The sequence below is a fragment of the Miscanthus floridulus genome, chromosome 14, assembly GCF_019320115.1.
Source record: "Miscanthus floridulus cultivar M001 chromosome 14, ASM1932011v1, whole genome shotgun sequence".
Classification (NCBI taxonomy): domain Eukaryota; kingdom Viridiplantae; phylum Streptophyta; class Magnoliopsida; order Poales; family Poaceae; genus Miscanthus; species Miscanthus floridulus.
The window spans coordinates 84568410-84592442 of NC_089593.1; the positions used below are offsets into that span (position 1 = coordinate 84568410).

General features: G+C 44.7%; 1 protein-coding gene across 4 annotated transcripts; it reads left to right on the plus strand.

Moving 5' to 3' along the window:
- The first annotated feature begins 9679 nt into the window (after positions 1-9679).
- On the plus strand, positions 9680-22770 carry LOC136505152 (uncharacterized). Of its 4 annotated transcripts, XM_066500263.1 has the most exons (4): positions 9680-9800; positions 11682-11819; positions 11920-12065; positions 19558-22770. In XM_066500263.1, the coding sequence occupies exon 4, from the start codon at positions 19610-19612 to the stop codon at positions 21950-21952; it is 2343 nt and encodes a 780-aa protein (XP_066356360.1). In that variant the 5' UTR covers positions 9680-9800; positions 11682-11819; positions 11920-12065; positions 19558-19609; the 3' UTR covers positions 21953-22770. The 4 variants fall into 4 exon arrangements, with proteins under 4 accessions (XP_066356360.1, XP_066356361.1, XP_066356359.1 ...); XM_066500262.1 differs by lacking the exons at positions 11682-11819; positions 11920-12065 and having other exon boundaries at positions 9697-9800; positions 19558-20054; positions 20151-22770; XM_066500264.1 differs by lacking the exons at positions 11682-11819; positions 11920-12065 and having other exon boundaries at positions 9692-9800; positions 19563-22770.
- The last annotated feature ends 1263 nt before the right edge of the window (positions 22771-24033 follow it).

Below are 24033 nucleotides of genomic sequence, written 5' to 3' on the forward strand. Positions count from 1 at the left end.
TGGCGCCATTGTCGGGGATGGATTCTATCTCCATACTTGGTGATTGCGTTTAGAAATGCCAACAGGCGTGCAACGCACTGCTGCCGCCATCACCCCCGAAAGGAGAGCATGACCTCACCGAGTGGGTGCGCTCCTTTAAGGCGCATGTCCCATGGGTCATCAGGGATGCGATCTACCAAGGGGCCAGTGTAGCCCTAACCTTGATGAAGCTTTGGCTCCTCGAGGTCGACTTGGGTCCCGTGGCCACGGGCTTCCCCAAGGAGACTTCTAACAAGCAGATGGAGGAGGCCGAGGATGCGGTGGCACCCTTGGTTGCTGCTATGGCTGTGATCATCGATGACAAGCTACTGTTGACCGATGAATATCCAAAAGAGGATGATGTGCCCGCTGGTCCCCTGGTGTCCCCATGACCTACGGAAAAACCTGGTTGTAAAACTTGTCGTTGTAATCCTGGGGGTCTATTCCCCTTTGAACAATTGTGACATTGGGGTGTGCCTACCCACTAAATCTTTGCGCTTTCGTTGCCGCTTGTACTCCATGCTCTATCCATCTCGGTGGGGAGCGTCCCCAGCGCCTTCTCCCCTCTTCCGAGCCTAGTGCTCATCAGCTATTAGCTCCATTAGCCTAGGTCGTGCCCGTGCGGCGTTAGGGCATTAGCTTATCCTGTCTGGTGGTTAGGGAAGGGGAACAGGGCGGCTCTGCACCCCGACTATGAGATCGAGGCGAGGAGGTTTGTAGCCCGAAAGTGGGTCGATTCAAGTAGGGTGGGAGCGTCCCCCAACGATGATCTGAGAAGAAAGGAATGCATAGAGAGGAGTTCAGTAGCTTGGTGACTCAGCTATTTAGTGTGTCGATCCACTCGCCAGGCAGGCCTTCCTGCATGCTAGGCCTCTATGTTGGGGAACGCCTCGGTCGTGATGGGGGACTCATTGGGGAAGCAGACACCACCGTCTAAGGTGGTGCCACCTGCTCTAGTGATGAGGCGGGTGGCTCCAGCATCATAGAGCTAGAATCGCACTTCATACTACCCCCTACCTAGCGCGCCAGCTGTCGCGGGATCGAAACTGCGGCAAGCATGTTGTTCAAGTCGGTGTCAGAGTACGGGTCTTCGGTGGCTCGGGTGGACTCAAGAACATAAGAATCATGTAGGGAAGACACAATAGTTTATCCTAATTTGGGCAAATTTGGTCCCTACGTCCAGCAGCTGATGATCCTTATACTCAAGAGCACCCAAAATTGGGGAGTTACAACAGAGTGTAAAGGAAGAAGATTTGGTAGGGGGGTTAGCTCGGTGCTAATCCTAAGGTTGCCTCACCTCCGGTGGAGCCTTCCCCCTCGTCAGAGAGGAGGAAGATGATGGGATGCGGTGGAGGAGAGGCTCTCAGTTCCCCTCTCTGGGTTGCCTCGCTCTCTGTGCCAAGCAGAGGCTAATGGAATGGAGTGTCTGGTGATCGAATATGTGGGATCCTCCCCCTCTAGGTGAGACCTTATCCCTTATATAACGAGATAGGTCGGGTACAAGGCGGTTTGGGGGTTTAGTCTACGGTCTACGTGCGCCGGAGTAGAGGAGGGTCTTGCAGTGGTGCGCCATGGACTGTCGCGGTGTCTTGGAGCCGAAGAAGCCTTGGGGCGTCGTCTGACCGCTCTATTCTGACACTCTTCGTGTCAGGCGGTGTCAGCTTGGTCCGGTCTCCTCAGGGTGGGACGTTCTAGAGTCTTCTTGGTGGCAGAGGAGGTTGGCTCTAGGGGCTGATGCATGGGCCCAGAAGCCTATGAGCCCTAGAGGCTGTGGGAAGCTTTGTCTTCTTGTATCATGCCCCGGACATGACCCTATCGGAGGAGCAGTTAGTAGGGCTGTGCCTAGGGAGCGACGCCAAGGAGCCCCCGAGCATCGGTAGCCCAGGGCCTGTCTTCTTGTGCCTGGGCCTTAGCTAGCATCGTGAGCCAGGCAGGAGCTAAGGACTAGGCTTGGTCGTGCTGTAGATCAGGAGCCTAGGGCTCGGGGAAGCCCCCGAGCCCTAGGCGGAAGCTATGGTCGAGTTAGACTCGGCCGGATCTCTTTGCAAAAGGGTGCGCATGAGCATGCCCGATGGGCATAGCCCCCGAGCCCTTGGGCGATCCTAAAGGGGTCAGTTAGGGGGTCTTCTTCGTTCGGGAACCATTGGACCCGAGGCTTAACATACCTGTATGTTAGGATCTCGTCACTAATATTTTTACCATTTCCAACCTTCCATCTATAATCCATTTTTGTAGCTTATGTAGCCCACATAAAACCCTTAAAGAAGCTAGAAGAGTTTGTAGATCTAGTTAACAAGATACTGGGCTCCTTAGTTATTTCAAATCTAAAAGCCCTTAGACCAGAGTTTATCCTTATCAACATTGTACCTTTTCAACCAGGAAGCTAAGAGACTTATATTCAAATCCCTAAGAGTAGGAATACCTAGGCCTCCATACTCTTTACACATAGTAACCATGTCCAAATTTGCTAGATGATATTTATGATTGTTCTCAGAGTCATTCCACAAGAAGTTTGACATATGGGTATTGTCACCGGGTCGAAACCGTGGCAAGCATTGTTGTTCGTCGGGTGTCACGGAGTGTGTGTCTCCGGTGGCTCGGGTGGAATCAAGAACATAGAGAGGACACAACAGTTTATCCTGATTCGGGCTATCGGGCCCTACGCCCAGCAGCAGATGATCCTTGCATTCAAGAGCACCCAAAATCAGAGGGTTACAACAGAATGTAAGAGAGAGATTTGACAGGGGATCATCGGTCCTGATCCTAAGCTCATTGGTAGTGAGGTCTCTTCCTCGTCGAAGAGGAGGAAGACGATGGAAGAGGGGAGGAGCTCTCGGTACTTGTAACACCCCTGGTGTTACGAGCTTGCTTAGCACTGAGATTTAGGTCCGAGAGGAATTAGCCAAACAAGTTTTTGGGTTTTAAAATTCATAACGCGTGTGAAATGATAAGCGAATCCTATGTGACTCACTTTTGTGGTGGAGAAAAATCAAAATAATAGTGTTAACTAGTGCTCTTGGGAGCTCAAAAATCAAATTTGACGTAAAGATAAGCTCTTTTCGTTAAGTCGACAAACACTTGAATTATTGTTAAAATACCATTTTTGGTGATTTATATTGAGCAAAATAGTTAAATGGTGCTTAAATATTTTGCTCCTATGGGTTAGTATAAGGTATGGACTATTGCATGAAGTATTTGTTGGTTGAAGTTAACAAGGTTTAGACCTATTAAAAATTGCGACAAAAGAGTTAATAGTTACTTAGCCCAACTGAAATCCATAACTTTTCTAAGTATGGAAAAGTAGTAAGACAATGCTATTTTGACATTTAATTTCTAACAAAAATGTTGAAACACTAGCTGCATGTTTTGGTATTGTTGATTGCATCAAAGTGAGTGCTTGAGCATGGCATAGGTCGAAGTTGTGTTGGATGTCATGTTGCTCTCATAAAAATTGCTCAACCTTTGTTGGAACGCACTGTAAACCATGTTGTTGGCACTCTATTCGTGAACCGACACTCCAGCGATGAATCCAAGTTGGTATCCTTTTATCTCCCTCTCTGGTTGCTCTCAGGTTATGACGATTGATCCGCTAGCTAGCGGGTAGTGTCAACTTTAGGTTAGCACAATTGGTTGAACTTCAGTTGAGATGATCGGCATCCTTTGCTTCACTTTAAAATGCGTGCACGTCACCATTTGTGGTTGTTCGACCTGGGTTTGTAGTCACCATGCGAGTACGCTACTGCTGTCCAGCCGTTCCTAGCCATGGACCTTGCCCCGTTGGCCAGCCTTGTCGACTGTCGGCCACCAGCCACACGTTGGGCTGTGCCGGCCACAGTTGCCTTCTGTAGGGCTGGGCTGATGCTGCGTGGCTACTGCGTGCGCGCTACTGGCCAGGCCATGCATGGGGCCAAACCAATGCCACAGCAGTCGCCGTCTGGCCGTTGTGGCACTCGTCTCACTGCTCAATTCACCTACCCGCTGAGTCACCATCTGCATCCACTTTTTTGTCGCGTTGCTGCCCTTTGTCGCGGTGTCAATGCCTTTCCCGCGCAACCGCTGTTCCACTACCGATGTCCATGCCTTGCCAAAACCGAGTGGTCCCATCACAGCACCCCATGGCACGCTCCCTCTGAGCCTCAATGTGTGGATGCTCCCGCTCATTTAACATAGCCTTGGTCGAGGTTGTCCAAGCCTAGAAGCCGCTGCCCCGTCAGCCTTGCCGCCAACGGAGCCGCGCCGCTTCGCAAGCTTATACGCGTGGTTCGTGATACCCCACCTTGATTCAGTGCTCTAGCGGCTAGGATTGGAGGCTCGCTAGCAGCCGACCCGCACCAAGGCGCAGATGAGCCTTGTTGTCAACCAATTCGGTGTTTTGCCGTCGCCGGTCATCTCACCGCCGTAGTATGAGACGTGTTGGGAATAAGTCTATACGCTTGGTCTTAGTTCAATTCAAGTTAGCTATAGACTCATCTTAACCCCCTGGTGCTGGTGCTCGCCCTATCTTTGCTGAAGGTTTTGCCGGAGGTGAGCTGACGTGACCATGTCCACCTCGGTATGCTGCCGCCTCCGCCACTCGCACGTGGCCAGACCACCTCGGCACTCCTCCGCCTCAACCATCACCGCAGCACGAATTCCGGTGAGCTACTAGTGCTTACCCACTATCCCTACCTCCCCGATAAAACCTTAGGCCGCCGTGGAGAGCCGCTCGCCGCTATAGCCCGTGATAGTGTGCCTCTGAGTCCTAACCACCACCCATCCTTGCACGTTTAGCTATAGATGGTGGTCGGCCCCTTACCCCCGTCGTAGCACGCCTAGGTTGCCAGATGTAACCGCCTTATGCCGTCGGCCGCCACGCCGATGCGCGTGGGATTCTAGGGACCTGGCCGTGGTGAGGACAAAAACAATCGAGGGCATGGTCGCAAAGCCACTGCTGATAGGAATAGTACACATGGTAGTCATACTATTACCTCAAAGCTTGGGGACTTCTCTACAAAACCGTCGTCGTGCACGGGCTCCTCGGCCTTAGGCCGCGTTGGGCCGTTGCGACGCGCGCACGGTCGCGCCGCACTGGGCTGCTGGGCCGAATGCTTGCCACCGGCCCTTTTTGTTTTCTAAAGCATATTCTAATTTAGTTTCTAAGGTAAACTTGTAAATTCAATATAAAATTATGTAGTTAACTGAAAATTATGAAACCAATTTTGTTATATTTCTAAAATCATGATCTATCTGCTAGTATATTTTGTTCACATAGTTTTATAATATTTTCAAGAGTTATCTAATTAATTTGAGATGCTTAATATTGTAAGATATAAACTTGTAGGAATTTTTGTGATAAATTGGTGATAGTGTTGGCTCTAAAACTTTCACAGGAAATTCCTCACATTATTAGGTGCTCACTATAATTTTTATAGCTCTATAATAATTAGTTTGCTATGGTAGCTAAATGAGCCCTAGTTGAAAAATATATATTTAATCCATAAAATGCCAAAACACCTTTGGGATTGTAGGACTAAGACATTTTTCTAGAGACAAAGCCTTACTTGACGATGTGGATACGCAGACTAGTAAGTTAGTCATTAAAGCTAGCTCGTTAGCTTGTGGAGCGTAATCGTATATTTAACAGTTGCGGTTACCGTTGATTAATTGCGTCTCTGTGTTGCATCCACGTATATCAAAATAGGAACAACGATGGATCATGGAGTCGACCGAAGTAGCGAAAAAGATGGTGCCTTGATGATCATGTCACCAATGGAATGCTAACCTTTGGTTGTATCTTGCCCAGACAAGCCCCGGTGCATAACCCCTATTATTCTACACTTTATTTTATGGTTGTGCATTAAGTTTTAAGGAGTTGAATGAAACCCACTTGCATATATATATCCTTATCCTATGAGTCCTACTAGTATGTCAGTATCGTGTGGATTGCTATGCTATAGGATCCGGTAGAAGTCGAGTGATTACCTGTCACTCGCGAGACATAGGAAATATATTATTGTTGTTATTATATTACTATCACATGGAGTATATATGAATGATAATTGGAGATCGGGCGGAATGGTACTTTAGATCTGGACTTGGTTAGGCATTTGAGCGAGGCTCGGATTGTACTTGTTCCACCTGTGTCGATTGAGGACCGTCCGTTGCTGTGGATGGTAGTCAGGTGAGAGACTTATTATCCTGAGCACATACTTGCTTATGGGAGTGGGAAGGCTCGTTACGCTCTTGTCGCAGGTTCCGGCTCTTTTTGGACCGACTAATTGGAAGTGGGGAAAGGTGGAGGTCTAAACACCATACTGATACCGGGTCTCAAGTGTGGGGGCTTGGAGTCCAAGTTTGGATGGGGACCTAGACCCCGTGATAGGAGTGGAATGGATTGGTCTTGTTTGTGCCTAGGGTACAAACGGGGCGTGTGTTTTGGGGTACCCAGCTGGGATACATTGATTCATGAATTGTTGTTTCTGTGAGACGATACCGACTTGGCTATGGTCTAGCACCGTAGTAAGAACTGGAATATAAAAGATGGTAAAATGGTTCTGATTGCTCACCACCTGCTTGAAAGTAGCATAGGAGCTTACATAGAATGGATAATTAATGAACTAATGATGACTGCTAATAAAATTTAATATAAGGACGCATGTTTAGTAATGCTTCCGCAGATGCAATAACCCACAAGACAAATAAGCCTTGCATATCCTTGGAGTCTTATTTTTCTCCTGTCGGGTAAGTCTTGCTGAGTACAATTGAGTACTCAGGGTTTTATTCTCCCTGTTGCAGGTGATCGAAGCATACTTAGGGCTGACTCTTGTGTGTGGAAACCTCCAGGTGGGCTCAGAGAGGATTCCTTCACGCTACGACTGTAGTGTGTATTTATAACCCTCACTAAAGGTTTTTATAAGAAAAGATGTAAAATCTACTAGCATCTCTTATATAAAAATGTCCACTATGTTAATGCTTCACCATGTCATTAAATTAATCTTTGTTTTCTCTGTAACTCTAATAACATTGTTATATTCTTCTATTGTAATCAATTGAGGTAATATTCTGTTACTATAATAAAGTGATGTAAGAAATGGCTTAAGCTTGTTGTAAGCTTTATTCTCTCATTTATCATCCTGATGGAAAAATGTGGATTTTCGAGTTCTCCCTTGGGGTGTGCTCGACGGAACTGTGTAGTTTAGTGTCCTCTCTTGAGTAATTAGTATCTAATGAAAGACAAGTACTTCTCAAAGGCATTAGATTAGGCGGTTCTGCCATAGTACTCCTCTGGGGGTGCCTCTACTCTCGGTGCAGAGCTTGAGCTATTCGGTGAGGACTCAAATGATATGTTCAGAATTGTCCTCCCTTCTCTAGGATCTGACCTCCCCTTATATATCGAGGTAGTTCAGGTATATGGCGGTTTGGGGGAGTTTAGCCTATGGTCTACATGCGTCGGAGTCCAGGAGGGTCTTGCAGCGGCATGGATGGACCTTGGCGTTGTCATGGAGCCAAAGAAGCCTTGGGCGTCGTCTGGGTGCTCTATTCTGACACGTTGAGTGTTAGGCTCTGTTGGCTTGGATTTGCCTCCACCAGGTGCACCTTCTAGAGGCTTCTTGGTGGTGAAGGCATATGGCTTGAGGGGTTGATGAGCGGGCCCGGAAGCCCCCGAGCCCCTGAAACCAACAGAGGGGTTTGTCCCCTTATGTCATGCCCTGTGCATGACCCTATCGGAGGAGTGGTTGACAATGCCACGCCCGCTAGGCAGCGCCTGGGAGCCCTCGAGCCTTGGGCGTTCAGGGCGCTTGTCTCTGGACCGGGCCTCGGCTGGCGCCAAAGGCCATGGGGCCAAGGATCGGGTTTAGGCTCCTGTCGATCGGGAGTCTGAGGCACGGTCGAGCCCTCGAACCTCGAGTAGAGGCGGAGGGCATGCTCAGGTTCAGCCCAATCCCTAGCCGGAAGGTGCGTGCGAGCGCACCTGAGGGATGTAGCCCCCGAGCTCCCCTGAAGGGATTGGTAGGGGTCTCTCGATCGGGAACCTTTGATCCCGAGGCTTAACATACCCCTATGTTAGGATTTCATCAGGAGCTCCCAAGCCCTTCATGGCCTTACTAGTCGAGTTTGTGATGGTGACATAGGGGTAAGTTCGATCTTTCGGTGACCTGGCCAGCCATAGCGGGGACAACTTCCGCTGACGAGAGTCTAGCGCCCCTCGGGGGGCTTCCCAGGATCGATTCGTCGCAATGACAAGCATCCATAGTCATGATGACGGCAACGCAAGCGATGAGACACCAACAAACACCGAGCTCACTGCATACGACACTGAGCTCGCTGCATACGACTCGGATGATGAAGATTTCACCAACCACAAAATGACTAGGCGAAGTACGAGTACCTAGCAAACTATGTTGATGAAGAGATCGTAGATGTCCTCTCTCCTCTCCAGGAGTACAATATGGCGAACACACAAGTTCACTCCCGTGACCACCATGCGGGCATCGATGATCACTCAGAGGCCCACACCCCCAGGACGGCCAGAACAACGTCAACAATGAAACCCGCCTCAAGACCAGCCAACTGATTTAGGAGTGCCTCATGGGCGACATCGACAACATCGTTGTGGAAAACACCGTGCTCCGCCACCGACTTATACAGAGATGCGCATGCGCTTGCGTAACGTCCACAATGATATACTCCGTGAAGGCGAGAATACTATGTGAGGATAGCCAAAACCTAGTAGTAGCCATATGCAAGTGGCCCGAGATATGCTGAAACCCTTGTCAACAGAAAGGCATCGCAAGCTACTCGTCATTCGAGATCTCGTCGAAGCAACGGTGGAGCAACTACCTGAACCAAGTTGTTCGTCGGCTCGTCGGATCGACGGCCATTGCCCAGTGACGACACTCGGGGGGCTCATGACCACCCGAGGGAAGGTGTAATGTCAATACATATCATGAGGGTCTGTTTGAATTTAAGCAACTAATAGTTAGCTACTTCCTTTATTCTGAATTATAAGACGTTTTAACTTTTCTAAATACATTGTTTTCGCTATACATCTAGACATAATGTATATCTAAGTGAATAGCAAAAGCTATGTATCTAGAAATTAAAAGCCAAAAATCATCTTATATTTGAAATGGATGGAGTATCTTATTAATCAGACAAACTGAGATAATCGGCGGTCAATTGACCAAAATATAACTCTTGGCTAGGTAATAATAGTAAAAGACAAGAGTATTTTTGGGGAAAGACGATAATTCAACCAAGTATTAGCCGAAGGGATGAAACACAACGCCGGTCTTAAAGAGTTTCATTCTCATTTAATGTTGTGACACATAAGCAAATTTGCTGAGTTGACATGTTAATTATGAAGAGAGAGAGAGAGTTTCATAGAGTTTCATCTAGATAAAACATGTCGTCACAGTTACCGATATAAAAGCTGATGTGGCAGTCCTAGTAACTATGTCATGAAACTTACCATTAAGAGCGGCCTTAGCTAACTGATCGTTAGCTGCTAACACCCCCATGTTGGATTTGCACTTTGTCAAGATTAACATTTAATGTAGGATGCAGAAATGTCTAGTGCTGTAGGTCAACTCTCACAGTGCCAGAGAGGGACATGCTACCTGCCAGTTCCCCTCGTTTTCCCTTTATTAATGAAAACCACGTCTGGATGAAAGGATGCACGATAGCCCTCAGCCAAATTTGTCCCTTCATCCCTTTCTTTTCCGCATCTGCTGCTCCAGTAACGACATGAGGGCTCTCAGAGAACTCGAAGAAGTTGGCGTCCTTCAATCAACGCAACGCAGGTAACAAACAAACTTTCATTTTGATGCATTTAGTTACGGTATATAAGCTTTCCTTTGGAACTGTTACTATTTCCAAACGCGCATCCGGATCTGAGGAATGGGGAACGGGGAGCAGCCCAGCATGCCTACATAGCCGATCGACCGTGCTCTCTCCTCCGGCCCAAACTCCCAAGCACCCTCTCCGAGCCTCCTAGTTTTTATGCGTCTTTTCAAACTGAACTAGGGGTCAGTTTTCTTTTTTAACTTTACCAGCACTCCAACTTCTCTGTGTAATATTGTCAAAAAGAAAAGCTTCTCTGTGTAATATAGTAGCAAGAAGCCGTCTCTAATGGTACGTTTGGTTTTTAAGCCCTATGTGGCCAAGCCAAATTTTGGCTTTCCCAAACAAATCAGGCACGACAAGAGAAATTTGGCACGACGAGCACAAAACTGACTCCATTTCATGGTGCCTCAATTGGCGCCCTGAGCTGCCGCTGATAGAGTTATTGAGTGCATGGTTAGATCCAGACTCAAACGAATCTACTCCGGACACTATTTGAAAAATAATTGGGGAGGAAGCGGACAATGAAAACGAAAGGACTAGGATTTGTCGTCGAATACTAGCGATTAGATCGAGAAGGCTCCAAGCGAAGACTGACCAAGTCGTGATTGGTTCGTTCGTCTAGTGATGAGTCGTCGTCCGTGGGGTGTGTGGTTCATGCACCCACTGCTCAATAAAGTATAAGGCCAGTCTCAATGGAGTTTCATGGGGGGTTTCATGCACAATTAATAAGGTGCCACGTCAGTTTTTGCATGAAACTGGGAGGAGAGAGAAGAGATTCGTTTCATGGCCATGAAACTTATCCGCACTGTTTCCAAAACTTTGGAAACGCCGTGAAACCTGCACTGAGGCCCTTCCTTCGTTTCATCGCGACTTTTCTTCTCCGGGACCACGCGGGGAAGAGAGGGATGATAGGGATAGGTGGGACCCGTGAATAGTAAAATAAGGGATGAAACCGTGCCATGAAACTTTGCACTGTGGGAGAGACCCGTTTCATATCAAAGTTTCACGTGTTGGAAACTGGGAGGTGAAACTCTCCATTGAGACTGGCCTAACAAGACAAATTACCTGCTCAGATCGAGGAAGCAGCTCAGCATCGAAAGGCAAGCGCCCTCCTTTTCCAATAGCTTATTCTAACTATGTTTAACTATACATTTCAAAAAATCTTATAGTTTCACGATATATGAATTATAGATTATAAAAATATTTCGTGTAGTAAATCCAAAAACATGAATCTTATGTCGTGAATTTATATAAAATTTGAAGAATCATTGGTCAAAGATATATATAGAATATGTTCGGATACAGAGACACACCACCACACACGCACACCTCACACACACGATATACGAATAAACCTACAACTATACCTAGACAACGAACGTAGCTGAGAGATACTCGAAGATCACCAGACTTCGAGTGTAGCGGACACGTCACTTGACCATTGTGGCACGTCTGCGCGAGAGACAACTAAAATTATTTAGAAAACTACTGTTCCTGGGTGAGACACCGGCGTCGAAGCCAGGCTTCGAAAGCGGGCGAGCAGGACGCACACCAGCGATCCTAGCCATCTGAGCCACCGCTCAGTTCTCAGGTGTTTTTAGGGCGCGTTTAGATCCAAAAAATTTAGGGTTTTGGCTACGGTAGCACTTTCGTTTGTATTTGGCAATTAGTGTCTAATTATGGACTAATTAGGTTTAAAAGTTTCGTCTCGCGATTTCTCACCCAACTGTGTAATTAGTTTTTTTTCATCTACATTTAGTACTCTATGCATGTGTCGTAAGATTCGATGTGATGAATACTGCACAAAAATTTTTAGTTCTTACTGATCCCTCTCATAGAGTGAGTGAAGCGCCGCAGCTGCTCACGTAGTGAGCCAATACTCGGGACGCGTGCATATAGCCTAGCGAGATGTTCGTCGCTAGCGTCGTGTTTTCCGAGCTCTCTCCCCTCCACGTCGGCTTTGAGCCTAAGGCATGGTTCGTTTCTTTTCTAATTCATTTTTTTTAACTTTTTTTAGTTGAAATAATGTTTTTTTTAATAAATTTGTTGAAACAGTATTTTAATTTATTTTTTCAGCGAAGCGGAAGAGTCCTAAGTCAGATAAGTCGGAGCTACCCTGTTGGGGCCGGCCTTAGAGGTGACGGGCACGGCTAGACGATTAGACGTGTGCGAACGGATAACGTGGGTGAAGCATTATTGCTAGTTTGCGAGGAACTGGACTAGTACGTAGAATCTATAAAAATTACGGTCAATTTTACACATAAAAATCTACACAATCTCTATTAAGATTTGTTTGAAAAGGTTAAAGATTTTGGAATTCTGATTAGAAAATATACACCATTCAGACGGAGGAGATAGTATGGCAGATGATCAAAGTTGGCACACAAAGTCTCGAAATCTCTTAATCCCCTTCATGCTACATAATCTAGATTTCTAGAATATAATCCTGGCACATCTATGCACTGCTATCTCTAACCAGTGGTGGATACAACAAAAATATCTTAGGTATCACCATCGGAGTTATTGCCAGTGTTTCACACCTTCAATGTCATCTTGTTAAATCGGTGCACTATAGTTGTTGCATTACCTCATTTTACTCAGTTCATAAGAATATATGACACTTCACATCACAATTGACATACACTGGCACAAAAAACAGAACTATAGAGGCAGGCAAAATCATTTATCAGAGGTGGCAGTAATACCGTCTCTTTTAAACACCAAAGTACAAGGGATCAATAGTGCTCGTCTCTGTCAACCAGAAAAATAAAACAAAACACAGTGACCGCAGGGCCCAATGAGATCCAATAGTGCCCACTCCTGGCACTATCCACAACCTTCCAAGCTGACCTCCTCTGGTGGTGGGGCATCTGGGATCCTCCACACCAACGCTCCACAAGACAACGCGAACATCCGTGAGTGCAGTCGCCACCACAGCAGGGACATCACCTGGATGCGTAGGCCCACGGTCGAGAGGTAGCCGTGGTGAAGATGCCGCCACGACAAGGGGTACCAGGATGCGCAGCCCCACGGTCAGGATCAGTCTCCTTCTGGTGACCACTATGGATAGAGAGAAAGAAGAGATGAGGGCATGGAGACAGATGTTATTCACCTCCGATGACCACACTTGAAGCGGGGGTTGAACCCTTGACAAAGGCATGTGCATAGCGTCCGCAGGAGAATGCAGCTCTGGCTCGGGCTTAGTAAAACCATTTGTTCAAGAAATGGGTTAGGAAAACCACCAAACGTTCCATGTCCCAAAGGAGGAAAGCAATCACCACGCGATAGGAAAACGCATGGTCTGTTAGGAGTGTATGACACAACTTCACTGTCACGAGGTCCATAGCCATATGAGACATGACTAGGACCTCATCGGGCATGCACACCTTGAGGTCATGGACTATTAGGTCCAGCAGCACGCCTCCGAACAAACGAGCTCTAATATCAATTGAAGGACCAAAACATCGACGGGAGGAGGGGGAAATGGGAGCAAATCAAAATTCTTCTTTGAAAGAACTTAGCCTATATCCAAAAGTCATACAGGAACACTTATCTTCTAACCACTTAGGTCACACATGCCAACAAGTGACAAGATGACCTTATAATTCACCAGATATGGCTCAAAAACACTAAGGAAACAAAGAAGAAAAGAGAAGTGAAGCCCAGATCAACAGTCAGCAAGAGTGCAAAAGTTCAATAGTTGAGTGTGGAACTTCGTCGCCACAGAAGTTCCACACTCACAGATTTCAGTAGGCCAAACTTAGAAGGAAAATTTAATAACTCTATCAAACAAAGTCCAAATGACACAGAAATTTCCACACAGCTTCCCTATCACATGGTCAAGATACCCCCAAGAGATCTTGAAAAAAAGCTGAAGGACCGAGCAGGCGACCAGCGGGGGGTAAACAGAAGCCAATTCAAATTTCTCAACTAAGAAACTAGCCTATGTCCCAAACAAAACCCCAAAGCTATCAAAGACCCAAAAACTCCAAATTGAGACCACACAGGCAATTGGTGACTAGATGCACTTTGAGATACTCAGAGAACATCGCGGAGAAGATACAAAAGCAACACCGTAGAAAAATAGTTTGGAAGCAAGAAACGCAACCAACACTCGACCTCCTGTGGCCAAACCGTCCTTGCCAGTTCGCAAACTGGCCTGGCCGGTTTTGTTATGTGCTGCATATGAGTCGGCCTGGCCGATCTGAGGAACCGGCCTAGCTGGTTTGGTGAGCCAGCTTAGCCAGTTTGCTGAACTGGACTCGCTGCTTTTTCAGGCCTCTAGAAGCCCAAGCCAATTGGCCAAAGGGCGAAGTTGATCCAAACGGAGTCCAACTTGAACCAAAATTTGCACACAAGATTCTAAGGGTGTTTTTTGAGGAAACCAGGAGGTGAAAACCCCCCTACTGAACTCATTTTTTAGTTGTGAACCTATTCCCAAAAGATCAAACCTCAAAACACTCACAATCAAAGCAGATCTTGAAAACTATCTTCCAACTTGAGGTTTTCTCCAAAAAGCTCATAATCTCAGATCTTTGTGCTTGTGAAGATTCTACCAAAACCAGTGGCTAGAGACGTTCCTCAGGTATCATAACACCTTTAGATCAAGGCCAAACAAACACAAGTTCTTAGAATGAAGAAATCACAAAAAATCCAACGGAAACCACCAAACCGAAGACAAAAGAGAAAAAGGAGAGAATTGATTCAAAGACCAGAGGTCAACTTGATTTATTTGAACAGGAACAAGTTGAAAAAGACATGGTCTAGCCTCTACCCTTCTCCTCTGTCTTATAGATAAAAAACTAGAAGCAAAAGGTAGTTACCCCTCTCAACTTCTGATCTCCTAAATAGTGAATACCTTGGCTAGCCTATGCTAATGACCTAGATGGGAGAGTTGGGCAGCCTCTATCCTTATTTATAGGGTTATTACACATTCTAAGACTACCGCTATATATTTTTTTCCTAAACCACGCACAGGGGCAAAATGGTCCAAGTTGAATTCCAAACACTGGATGACCATGATTCCTTGAGGAAGATGCTTCGCCTCAATGCAAGCTCTCCGATGATGCCACGGTGCCGCCCCGAGATCATCCCCTCTGTTCTGAGGCCCAAACCTGGCAAACCCGTCTCCCGCAGTGTTGAGCCCAAAACTGCTAAATCTAGCTAGAATTGCATATCCGCTACGCCTCCTCCATGATCTCAATGTGTGTCAACACTCGTCCTTGACCACCCGATCATGAAGTCCTCGCTCACCTGCCTTGACTTGGTCAACCATCATCTTGACTTTGGTCAACACTGTCTACATTTCCTCACAAGTACACTAGCTTGTTGGCATCGCCAAGTGCCAGCCGTCCATGATCCATCCTCCAGCCATTAGTCCCTTGGTCCAAACCTCCTACATGTCTGTCCTTCACCGATCCTAGTCCATTGGCACAAACTCGCATAACCTTCCCCATTGCCATCGATTGCCTCAACGCTCAACACGTGCACATTACAAAGACAAGAGACATGTTGCACACACTCTACTCACGCTATGGTTAGTCTCAACGCTAAACCAAAGCTAGATCATCTCTTGACAACCACTCATCATCCGCACACATGGGCACATATCCACCATATGTTCGCAAAAGCTCAAAGCATGTTTGGAAATCTTGAATTTCCACTCTTAAATTAGGATTTTAACAAGTTTCTTCAAATGAAGGATTAGAAAGTGCTCATTGGAAATATGTTGCGGCCAAGGCCTAAGCATGTCCTGAAAACTTTAGCTCAAAGATCTTCAAGAAATTCACCAAAGTAGGTTCCAAAAGGGAAGTTTTGGGAATTGGAACTTTAGAGATAGGTGCTTGGCTTCAAACCACAATTTGATCAAGTTCTGAGGGTCCCAAAACACACCAAAATGAAGCCTACAACTCAGCCAAAGCAATAGATCAAAAATCACAAAGACAAAATTGCTCCAGAAATCACTTAAAAAGTGAAATTCAGATTTGGAGAAGGAGAAACTTGAGCACGGATTTAAGCAAAGCCATGAGGAATTCATCTGTCCAAAAGAAGGCAAGCCGCCACCACATGCGCACATACCAACCATGTGCACATATCGACCATGTGTACTCATACTTCATGCAACCACTACCTCCTTTTCGCATCTCTCTCTACATCAACAAATTTATATGTAGCCTTGTATGACTTGCAATGAGGCCGTTCACTTGCACTAATAGTCTACTTTCCCTAAGTGGTAGTTCAACTTTATAATTGTGCCTCATTCTTAACACCGCCATGGATGTACCATCAATAGGCCAGTTGTTTGTAATCAATGAATCTGTTAGCAATATATTTATCTCTTTTTTAAGTGATTCTTCATCATATTTTTCAATACTCCTCCAACATAAAAGGAAAGTCTTTCTATATTCATCCTAAGTCAAGTGACCTCTAGGTTGATGAAGTTCTTAAACATGTATAAGTATTTATGATACCAAAGAAGTATAATCAGATTTATATATCATGGGATATATTTTTATAGTATATCTATTTTGTGCTATAAATATTGATACTTTTCCTTACAGATTTGATAAAGCTTAGTATATCATGAGTTAGCATAAACTAGAATGGTTTTCTTTTTTAGACTGAGGTAGTAGAAGGGGAACATGTTATGGACAGTACAAAGTGTTACAATGTGCTTGACACCATCCTAATTTTGTGCCTAAGCTAAAAAAATGTGGTAAATTTGTCTTGATGCACTAGGACTATTGTCATTCAATTGTATTTTTTTACTATATCCTTGAGCAGAGCATATCACACTACTACGCACAAATTATTTGTGGAGGTGAGTGTTTTTAGTTTTCAAAAAGGAAGGTAAGCCAACCACGCCTCTGTCAAAATGATCTATGTTGATATATGGATCACTTTACAGAGGTCGTTGAGTTATAATGGCCACGTCTGTTAATGATTTTAAGAAAACTAAAAAACGGCTGAAACAAATAGCAAAATATTTTTCTAAATCTCATGACAACCACCCCTGGCTAGACACCATTGGCACGCGTTTCAAAATTTTATATGTAGAAATTTTCAATCTCAAAATCTGATAACTTAAAATTAATATTTGATACTCTAAACAAACCTCAAATCAAGGGTTATTTGAAAATTCTAATATTTTATTTTTAAAATACAAGAAATTAAAAGGCCATATTTAGGACTATAAATGAATTAAATCATAAACTTTTCTACTACAAAGATGTAGATCGTGTTGTGACCTACAATTTTTGTATAGACCATATCTACATCAGAAATAGTTTGTAAAACTTTAAATTTCAAAATCTAAGAACTTGAAACAATTTTTTGAGACTCTAGACTGTTCCAATTTCAAAAACTTGTCAACCATAAAGTTGTATATCACATCAACTATATAATTTTGTTATAAAATTCATCTTATCCATCTTCATATGAAAAAATAATAAATTTTCAAATAACTATTTGTAGAGGCAAACCGCTTGAGAGTGCTACCTCTAAAGGGACCATGATGCCTAATAGGGTGGTGAATTATATCTTAAAAACTAAGTCCTAAAAACACTTGTAAAAACCTACACAATTTCTATCTAGATGTGCACTAGGTTTTCCCATGTATTACTACTTCTAACAAAGTAGAGTTTTGCACCCTAGATTTCAATCCTATCAAGTAACCTAGCAAGCTTCACTAGGAAGATAAAGCGAATACAAACATTAAAATGGAAACATAAATTAAGTTAGAGAATGCAAACTCTTGCATGATAATTTTTTCCTGAGGTATCAGAAAGCTCGCGCTTTCCACTAGTTCTCCATATAGACCCTTACAAGGGCTAATAAGCTCCATGGTCGGGTAACTCCATGGTAGTCCATGTTCCTTCCCACACGCAAGTGAGTTTTCGTGTGACCTCTCTTAGACTGCTCACAAGCGTATTTACTGTGGAGGGCCAAAATGCCAAAAGCCTCTCATCCTCAATCACCTTCGGCACAAGTTCGATTGGTGTGTGATATCACAAGATTAGAATCCCTTATAAAATGTACAACCTGGGTGCATGCATCCAGAGGTAACAAAGAGGTGCACACCTTAATAAACTCTTGTCTAACACCAAAAAAATGCTAATTCAGAACTAATGTTTCTACTATTTGCCCTAATCTTCACTAAGAACTTAAGTGGCTAGCTAGAGCACATACTCAACACTTCTGCTAGCTTCTTGAAGTTCTAATACACTTTAAATGGCTGACGAAGGGGGTACAAATAGGCCCAAGCCAAAAAAAAAAGTTGTGATGTTAAGCGCCCGATTTCTCCTATGTGGATCGAAGCTATGCACCAAAGCTTTCCTATACTAAAACTAGCCATTATTAGCTGTTATGTGAGCATTGAATTTCTCTTGCGTCCATTGGAGCTTTCCTATGCCAACAACTAGCCAGTGTAAGAAAGCATGTCACCCATTTTCTGGTGGTCACCAGAGTTCTCGCACCAGAGCTTTCTTGTGCTCACTAGAATTATAGGACAAGCACAGAAGTTTACTAAAAGTAGCACCGGAGAAATGAGCAGTAGCTACCGAGAAATCCACTGCTCTATTCTACCCACAACATAATTTTGTATTTTTTGGGCATAATTTTTTTTGCTTTCAACTCCGATTTTGATGATCTTTTACTCGTTAGAAAGATAATGATGATCTCTACAATTTTGAACTGATACCACATCAATTTGACCAGATACAGAAATCACAAGACAGAACCAATTCATTCATCTCAAAGTCCTGGCTTTGATTTCTAGATGTCTTGGGTGCTTTGCATGTCTTCTAAGGTCCTCAACATGTACACTTGTTCCATGTTTGCGGTTGTTGATTCTTTGATTTTTCACCATAGCCGATCTCAAATCCATCTCTCTTGCATCCTAAAAACTAAACACATTATATACTAGTCAACATTGTTAGCCCCACTAATTATATGTTGTCACTCAACCACCAAAATCACTAAACCCTTGCTACGGTCCATGTTTCTTACAACCTTTGTTAATGAATTTTAGAGGAGCACGCCTAGAAAGCCCTGCATCCTAAAATCACCATTTATAGACCTGGTCACCTTAGAACTCCAACCTCTATTGGAGCCTGTTTGGTAGAGCTCCTCGTGTTCCAGATCCTCTGTGTAGTTTGATTCCCGGAGAGAAGCATTCTCTTAATCAAAACATTTCTCTATGATTCTCTAGGATAACTCTTTGCATACAGGGACTCTGTGTGGTTTAAATCAGGAGAAGCTACTTTTTTTCCACCTTTCGGTTCCCTAGTTCATTTCAAAGAATCACTTAGCAGAATCACTTATCAGTAAAAAAATTGTTGCCAAACAGGCCCTTAACGTTTCAATAGAGGATGAAGCATCTTTAACTGGTCAATTAAGAGAGAGAGTCACCTTAGGATCCCCACCACTGTACGTAGATGAATATGAGAGAAAGGTGTTTGCCTACGTCCCATCTGGCCATTTATACTTACGGCATCCAAAAATACCCGCCTCTATTAATCAGCGGCTATCTCCTAAAACATTTTTTTAATAGTTTCATTACTGTTTTACATTAATAATATATGTCGTTTGGACAAAGCTCCGCTGATCAAAACATGGCAGCAAGTGAGACTAATAAGATCTATGCTATGAACATATTTTTGTCTCTTTTTCATTTTTATACAACTCTTCAACTTACTTACCATTTACTTACAACAGCTCAGAAGTATCGCGTGCCCAACAATTCATCAATGAGTGGGAGCTCCAGTGCATGGTGATGGCTAGTTTCTCCCTGCAAGTCCTCCTATTCTTCTTCTCTGGCTTTCGCAAACGCTACAGCTCCCGCGCGCTCAGCGTCGTGTTGTGGCTCGCCTACCTATCGGCTGACTCCCTTGCGGTTTACATCCTCGGCCGCCTCACCCTCCGTGGAGGCGGCAACCGGTTCGCCCTCTTCTGGGTGCCCTTCCTGCTTCTCCATCTAGGTGGGCAGGAGACCATGACGGCCTTCTCCATGGAGGACAACGCGCTGTGGAAGCGCCACCTTCTGAGCCTCGCTACCCAGGTTCCAATGGCCATCTACGCCGTCGGCAGGCAAGTGCAAGGAGACGACCGTCGGCTCGTGGCTCCTATGGTGCTAGTGTTTGTCTCTGGGACTGCGAAATATGCCGAGAGAATCTGGGCACTCCGGAGAGCTGGCTCAGTGGCGCCTGGAACAAGTAACTCCTCTAGCTCAAATCTTGTCGCTCGTGCGTCCAGCGACGCCATCTGGAACACGCAAGCGTATTACAGTCAGCTCTGCACTGTTGTTTCAGAGAAGCAGGAGAGAAATTTCGAGTTGATCCTGCATGTGGCAGCCGAGGGCTTCAAACTAAGCCTCTATTTTTTGATGGACATGACCCCTTCCATCTGCCTGTTGCCCGCGGATATCAATGGGATCAAGCAGGCTGTGGATGTGTTCAAATCTTCAGAGAACATTGTCCATATGGCATACAAGTTGGCCGAGATCAACCTCTCATTGATCTATGACTACTTGTACACCAAGTTTGGGACCCGCCATTTCCACATGGTCCCAGTTTGCATTGCCTTTCGCCGGATCCTCGCTCTGGCCCTAATATCAGGTGCGCTTGGATTGTTCGTGAGGGCTATGGCCGGCGGTCCGAATCCGAAGGCGAAGGGGCAAGATGATGGAGCTGATGTCATCATATGCTACGTACTACTTGTCGGCGCCATCATACTGGAGACATGCTCTATCTTCATGTCGTTTATCTCCTCATGTTGGGCGTACAACACCACCTTTTCTCTTCCACTGAAATGCCCAATGTGCCAAAGATTCCCTGGCACAGTCGCAGCAATGGTCAGAATAGCCAGGAATCTGCATCCGGAAAGCAGAGGCGAGTGGTCGGCAAGTATGGCGCAGTACAGCATAATCGGGGACTGCATCAAGGAGAAACAAGAATCGGGCCTGTTACGACGGACGATGCGTTGGGTCGGCATCGATCAGCGTGCCTTGAAGCATGTCGGCATCTCGCCAGTGATGAAGAAGCTGGTCCTAGATAAATTGCTCGAGATAGCGGCCACTCCACGCGTGCAGGAATGGGACATTGGAGTCGGCAAGTTCAGTGGCCAGTGGGCGCACTGGGCCGTTGAGGCAATGCAAGATCGTCACCAGAGTGCAGCTCGCCAGGTGCTTCAGGTCAGCAACATCAAAGGTTTGGAGTTCGTGTCAAGTGCGCTTCTTTGGCACATTGTCACGGATATATGCTTGCTCGAAGTCACAGCTGACGCTGTTGATGATGTACACAGCATCAACTCCATTCAGGTTCCGGAGGAGCATTTAGAAGGTGTTTCTTCTCTGCATAAGAATGGCAATGTAGGCGGCAGTTCCACGCAGGAAGAGCGTTTAGATGGCAGCTCCCCACATCATGATCATGAGAATGGAGACTGCAGTTCCACTCTGGAAGAGCGTTTAGACGGCGGCTCTCCACATCATGATCATGAGAATGGAGACGTCAATTCCATTCAGGAAGTGCATTTAGATGGCAGTTCTTCACACCATGACCATGAGAATGTAGACGGCGGCAGCAATTTTTGTCACGATAAGAATGTAGACGGCAGCATCTCTGCGTTGAGAGGCGCTGCCAGAGAGCTGTCAGATTACATCATGTACCTCGTTGCAGATTGCGGCGCCATGGCCGGCAGTGAAGGGCACTACGCGGTCATTAGGGGCAAGCGCGAGATGTCGAACTGGCTACTTGGGCAGACGACTACTGGAGCAGCGTGTGATCGGAGGACGGTGGTTGAGGAGATCCGCGACAAACCTAGCTCTTTCTTCCATGAAGACTACTACCCCGTGCTGGATCGAGCTCGCCGGGTTGCCTCGGACTTGCTTCAGATTGCAGAAGCAGGGGATCGTTGGAAGCTGATTGCCGCCATATGGTTAGAGAAGCTTTGTTACATTGCATACAACTGTGGAGCGGCGTTCCATGCCAAGCATCTAACCACCGGTGGTGAGTTTGCCACTCATGTCAAGATGCTCCTGCTTATGCTAGGTGTACCTTTTCTGAGGGATGTCAAGGAACCCCTGTTATCTAAAGCCGGGGATATATACTCGTAACATGCTCCTCTTTGTTTTGGCAGCAGACCTGTTATAGTCTTTTTTTTTAGGGAACTGGAGGGGCCGCAGCCCCTACAGAGAATTTTATTGCAACAAGAAAGAGTTATTTACATCAGGGGGTTTCAAGAGAAGACAAAAGAAACAAAGAAAATAAGACAAATGACAGGGCTTAGATCATTTCTAAGTATGGTATCCGTTGATCAAACAAAATTCATAAGCTTGACAAGTCTTGTTTCTTTGAGAAACATTCTCCTGCAATCTTGAATGCTTACTTGGTTCCCATTGAAGCTCAGTTCATTTCTAGCTAGCCAAATTGTCCAGCACATGAGAATGATTGCCACCATGAAAAACTGCGAGTTGATCTGATCTTTGAATGCAACAAAGTTTTCAAGAGTCCCATGCTCCAGGGATGTTGTTAAGTTAATCAGGCACCAACATTGTTGAGCAAAAGGGCACTGCAGAAAGAGATGTTCAGTTGTTTCTTCAATTCCAAGACCACAGATTTCACAGTTATAAGAATCCAGATTCATATGCTTCCTTCTGAGGATATTTCTTGTACTTAGCCTATCTTTGATCAGTAACCAGCAGAAGACTTTATGTTTAGGTTGACAAAAGCATTTCCAGATCCAATTGGAAGCTGGATTGATTGGATGATGGCCAATCAGCTTTTTATAGGCTCTTGAGGGGAGAAACTTGCTGGAACCCCCATTATAGGACTAGACATCATCATTGTCTTCTAGCATTGTGGCTTCCATTAGCTGTTGCAAACTTTGTAATTGTGTGAAGACAATTTGAGATAGAGGCAGATTGAACAAATATTTAATTGTGTCTTGACTGAAGGCTCTGCTTACTGAAATAAGCTTGTTTTTGGCAAAGGAATGGATCTCTGGGGCTCTGTTCAAGGGGATGGGCTAGCCACATCTTTCTAAAACAGGCAGGTTTAGCCATTTTTAACTTGAATGACATGTTATAGTGTTTGTTAAATACTGCAAAGAATCAGGGCCTACTCACCCTACCACTTGCACTCAACCATTGCCAAGACTTTCCAATACTTCAGTATGCTGATGACACCTTAATATTCATTCATGGTTGTGTTCGGCGGTTATTTTTTCTAAAGGCTTTGCTAAATACTTTTGCTGAATCCAAGGCTCATAAGGTTGTGGACCATGGCCTTCATTTCTTGCTCAACCTAGCTTGTGGACCAACCTAACCATTCATCTCTAATGAAATATGTTGATCCACATAAAGGAAATTTTCAGAGGTGGGCAGCGCGGCCCTTTGGGGGTTTGAACTCAACTTTCAGCACATGTAGCACTTCTGTACCACTGGACTACAAGATCTTTTGTGATTATATATAGACGGTTATCATTTTATATCAACAATTCGTAATCTTGTATATTTCAGCACCAAATGATTTTAAATGAAAAAAATTTTAACTACAAAGTTTTAAATCTTATCAAGCACAACAACTTTTAATATAAAATGTGTCTTCAATCTGAGATTGTTTGAAAATTTCAAATTTTTGAATCTCATATATGTGAATTTAAAACAAATATTTGAGACTCTAAACAACTTCAAATAAAAAACTTACAAACGATAGATTTGGTTGGCGGTTATAAATTTGGTATTAACCATGTAAATATTTTAGGTGGTTTGGAAATTCTAAATTTTGAATGTCAAAATCTAAGAAATTAAAACATATATTTGGGACTCTAAACAACTTCAAATAAAAAAAACATTTCAACTACAAGGTTGTATTTTACTGATAACTACAACTCTGGTATATACCACGACAACATCTGAGGTTGTTTAAAAAATTTAAATTTTAAAATCTAAAAACTTAACGTAACATTTTGGGACTCTAAACAGTTTCAAATCAAGAACTTCTCAACTACAAAGCTGTAGGTCATGTCAAGGGCTACACTTTTAATATAAAGTTCATTTTCATCCAAGTTCATATGTAAAAGTTATGAATTATTATTAATGTAAATGTTTCTAAAGACAAACATCTTAAGGTGTCCGCCTCTGTATCAGTTTTTGCTGAACACTTAGAATTAATCTTTATGATATTGTTGAAAAAA

Coding starts and splice junctions, on each gene's coding strand:
- LOC136505152 (XM_066500261.1), top strand. CDS start 9,745: ATGAGGGCTCTCAGAGAACTCGAAGAAGTTGGCGTCCTTCAATCAACG. Junction 9,801..19,557: donor CTTCAATCAACGCAACGCAG/GTAACAAACAAA, acceptor TACTTACAACAG/CTCAGAAGTATCGCGTGCCC.